This window comes from Cynara cardunculus (genome assembly GCF_001531365.2).
Source record: "Cynara cardunculus var. scolymus isolate 2C chromosome LG 9, CcrdV1, whole genome shotgun sequence".
Taxonomy (NCBI): Eukaryota; Viridiplantae; Streptophyta; class Magnoliopsida; order Asterales; family Asteraceae; genus Cynara; species Cynara cardunculus.
The window spans coordinates 10,799,736-10,803,732 of record NC_037536.1 but is presented as its reverse complement, the minus strand read 5'-3'; the positions used below and the strand labels follow the sequence as shown (position 1 = coordinate 10,803,732).

The following is a 3,997-nucleotide window of genomic DNA, read 5'->3' as shown; positions in this document are numbered from 1 at the left end:
TTTCTCTAACATTAATGAAACTGTTTCATGTATTTCTCTAACATTAATGAAACTGTTTCATGTATTTCTCTAACATTAATGAAACTGTTTCATGTATTTCTCTAAAATTAAAATAATGAAGATGATAATATCTATGATTAACACTCTCCACAATAAAATTGATTAATCATGATTAACACCCTCCACAATAAAAATGATTAATCAATCTCTCATAATTAAAAAAAAATTAACAAAATGAAAAATTATGATTGGTTGAATACGGTTTGCACGGTTTGTACAAATTGAGCGGTTTGCATTTGATCGCTCCCCTATATATATATATTCTCTTTAAGACCATTCAGGATTTGTTTGGCTACACTTTTAGGGCTCCATGGAATTAGCAGACAACCTGACTTTGAAATCCATGGTTAACGAAAAAAACATATATATACATAAAAACATCCCCTCTATCTACAAGGATTCTTTTAGACAAAATTCAATGGGGTTTCGTATATCCTCAAACCAGTAAACTAGTATATACACACAACCAATGTTAGCTTTTGTTGTTTTCATGCAGATGGCAGCATTGACAACGCTCATTTTCATGATCCTTATAAACCTAATGGTCGGAATCCTCCCACACGTAGACAATTTCGCACATATCGGAGGATTCGTCACAGGGTTCTTCCTCGGATTTATCCTTTTAATTCGACCACATTTCCATTGGACAAGCCAACCCATTAGTCCTTTTGGTTACTATGGGCACCAAAGGAAAACGAGATACAAGTTATATCAGTACATATTGCTTATTCTTTCGATAATCGTTCTAATCGTGATGTAAGTCTTCATAAATGTCACCTTCTTTGAATTATGCACAAGGGATATCAAGTTTGGTGCGTGCAATCGCAGGTTTACAATCGGATTTGTATTCCTTTTCCGCGAAGTGGATGGAAATGATTATTGTTCTTGGTGTCATTATTTAAGTTGTGTGCCTACGTCTCTATGGAGCTGCAGTCCGCAATGCAATGTAAGATTTTTTTTTCTCGATATATTTATATGTGGTTCGACAATGTCCAATTCATCGAGTTTCTTTTTCTTCCATTTTTTCAGTCAACACGATCGGGCAATCAACTAAACCTCAAATGCTTGAGCAATGGAAAATCGAAGTCGTATATGCTACCCGATGGTAACGACATGATGTTGATTCAGGAACTTTGTGCAAACCTTTGCATCTAAAATACTTACAGACAGAAACGTTGGAAAGAAAAAGAGGGATCACACTTCCGATTGAGCTTTTTATAGAGCTTTTTCTATAAAGCTTTTTGGCCATCTAGACAAGCCAAAAAACCATCGACAAAAAAAACCTTCTCTACTGCAATTACAAGCTTTCTATAAGCTTGTTTGTTTTGCTTGTGAAATCCACTTTTTTTAGCAAGTCCGCCATCGTGGATTCTCTAACAGAGTACTAGCACACTGTTAAACGATCAATACAACCAAGTCTGTTACTATCATATTATTTACTTCGTACCTTTGTAGATGATACGATCATGAGCATATCAGGAATGTTTTTATGCGATGCTAACGATTTTTGACGTGGTTTAACTATATCATTTTACGGGGGTATTTGGCGGGAGCAAGAGGCATTAGACCGGGATTTGAAGTATTACAATGCAAAAAAAAAAAAAGGAAACAAAATTGTAAATTGTAAATAGTTTAGGGGCTATTATTTCAATTCATTGTACGGAAAAATAAAAATTTTGCGTTAGTGTTTGCAAAAATGACCCCTCTACTTATTCACAATAGATGGGAAGGGTTTTATGAACTTCTTTTTGGCACTTTTGGTCCTTAACCTTAATCTATACTAATTTATAAACCAGATTTATCAAAAGTCTTATAAACAATTTTTAACGCACAAAGTACTATACATTTATGCACAAAGTCTTAAAAGTCTTAAAAACAACTCATAATGCATCAAGTACAAGTTACCAATGTACATTATTACTTTTTCTTTTCATGTTCTCAAGATATTTTTAATACATTTCACTCATGTTTTCACCCTCTCACACCTTTATGTCTTCTCCTCATCCCCCAATGTGAGATTTAAACTGATATTCACTATGAGTTATTAAAATTTCTCTCATTCAATTGCTCTATAATTCTCGTTCTCGCTCTTGATCTCTTGAGTATTTGCTCTTGGTGTAAATCGAACACATTTGTGGAGTCGTTTAAATATGTTGGATTTTAAATATATTGGATTTTAAACTGTCATACAATTTTTTTCACCGATAGACTGTAATTGGAATCATAACTCTTATTTATTCCAATTGTATTAATATGTAAAGACCAAGTGTAACTTATATCATCATTAAATCTTCTCTAATAAAACTAGTGAAGCTTTAAAATCGTTAAAATTCACGGCTTCTACCACATTGCACGGTTACCACAACTAGTTATTTATGAAAGCAAAGAAAAAAAATTATTGATTGTAAGTTGAGGGGTTAAATTTGATTATGTGTTTAAATTCTTTTAAAAACTACCACCGCCTTATTTCTTTAATTGCTTATTATATGAGATAATCATAACCCTATTATCTCATTGGGATTGTGGGTCATGAAGTAAAAAAGCAAATAAGTTTTCTCAACGTTTCATGTAGATATTGGGACCATATGTATAAATTATATTTCTTGATATATGAAAATATATATTTGTATGTAAATGTGATCTTGCAGTGTTACGTATAATTCCTTTCAATCTTATCCAATCATTCGTTTACACTTTCATACATCACTCACTGTAAAAGAAATAGGGTTCATTTCATAGATTACGAAAGTTAAAGAATTTTTGACATAAAATGCATATGATTTCAAAAAAATGAACACACGACTCTTCGGTCACAACCATCATACCATTAGTGGCAATCATTCATTGGTTCACATGATCCGCTTACTTGATTTGAAGCTACTGTTTTCTTTGCTAAAACGTAATATACATCTGATGACACTCATAGAGTTCATTAAAAATCGGTTCACGAGTCATTTTGCAACAAAAAAATGGAGGTTTATTTAAAGCATAAATGACGATGGATCATTTTACGAGTAGGAATTCAACTGCACCTTTACCAAGACAGTGATATCGTTACAATAGTGGTGCAATATGGTCATAAAAGTTTTCTATGATCGAAACCGAAACTCAAGCCATAACCTTTTTCTAATCCTTACTAAAAATATGCGTATTACGCGAATATAATGTAGCAGATATTATATTGTTCTCAAGTTTTTGTTACATTTAATTTTACTAGATGGGTATTCGTGTAATGTATTGAGACACATCTCGATTTCAATGTTTGGTTTGTTCTTTTTTTTTATATGTTTTTATGTGGTTTTGAGAAAACGATAATGTTTTTTTTTGAATAAAATATAAATTTGAAAATAACATAAAATTTTGAAAAAAAAAATATCAGATATCAGTATCAAATTAACTATTTAAAAGTTCTTGTTTCTTTGTGTAATTTATTTAATTCAATTTTTTTATAATTTAATTTAAGTTTAGTGACAAAGTAATTTAATTTATGTTTAGTAATATAATCTTTTATTAAGATAATAGTTAAATATTTTGTTAGATATCAATGATTATTCTAATTATATTTTATATTTAAAATAAGATGTTTATCTCGTATTTGATTATTTTTATCTGCAGTTAGTTACACGAATTTAAATATGAAGCTTTAATAAGTTGTACTTATGTAGAATTTACTCGTAATCTTGAATTTTGAGTAATATGCATCAACAAACAGTACTTCGTGTATAGAAAGTGGTTTTAAGAGTTTTTGTCAAATGCTTTATAATATAACTAGAAGAGTACTCGCGCAATACAGCAAGACACATCTCGATTTTAATATTCTATTTTATTATTTGTCTCTGTCGATGTTATAATACGATTTTATGTGTTTTTAAAAAAACAATAAATATTTTATTTTTTTAAAAAATGTAAATTTGAAAAAAAATATATATAAATATTA

At 30.2% G+C, this 3,997-nt stretch overlaps 1 protein-coding gene across 1 annotated transcript in view; it reads left to right on the top strand.

The window, feature by feature from the left end:
- The window catches only part of LOC112518623 (RHOMBOID-like protein 1), a 3,576-nt gene extending 2,127 nt beyond the window's left edge, over positions 1-1,449 (top strand). Inside the window, exons 4-6 of the mRNA XM_025126389.1 lie at positions 557-816; positions 889-1,006; positions 1,090-1,449. Of these exons, the coding sequence (XP_024982157.1) occupies positions 557-816; positions 889-1,006; positions 1,090-1,215 (504 nt within the window). The 3' untranslated portion in view covers positions 1,216-1,449. The remainder of the gene's footprint in view (positions 1-556; positions 817-888; positions 1,007-1,089) is intronic.
- Positions 1,450-3,997: the final 2,548 nt, after the last annotated feature.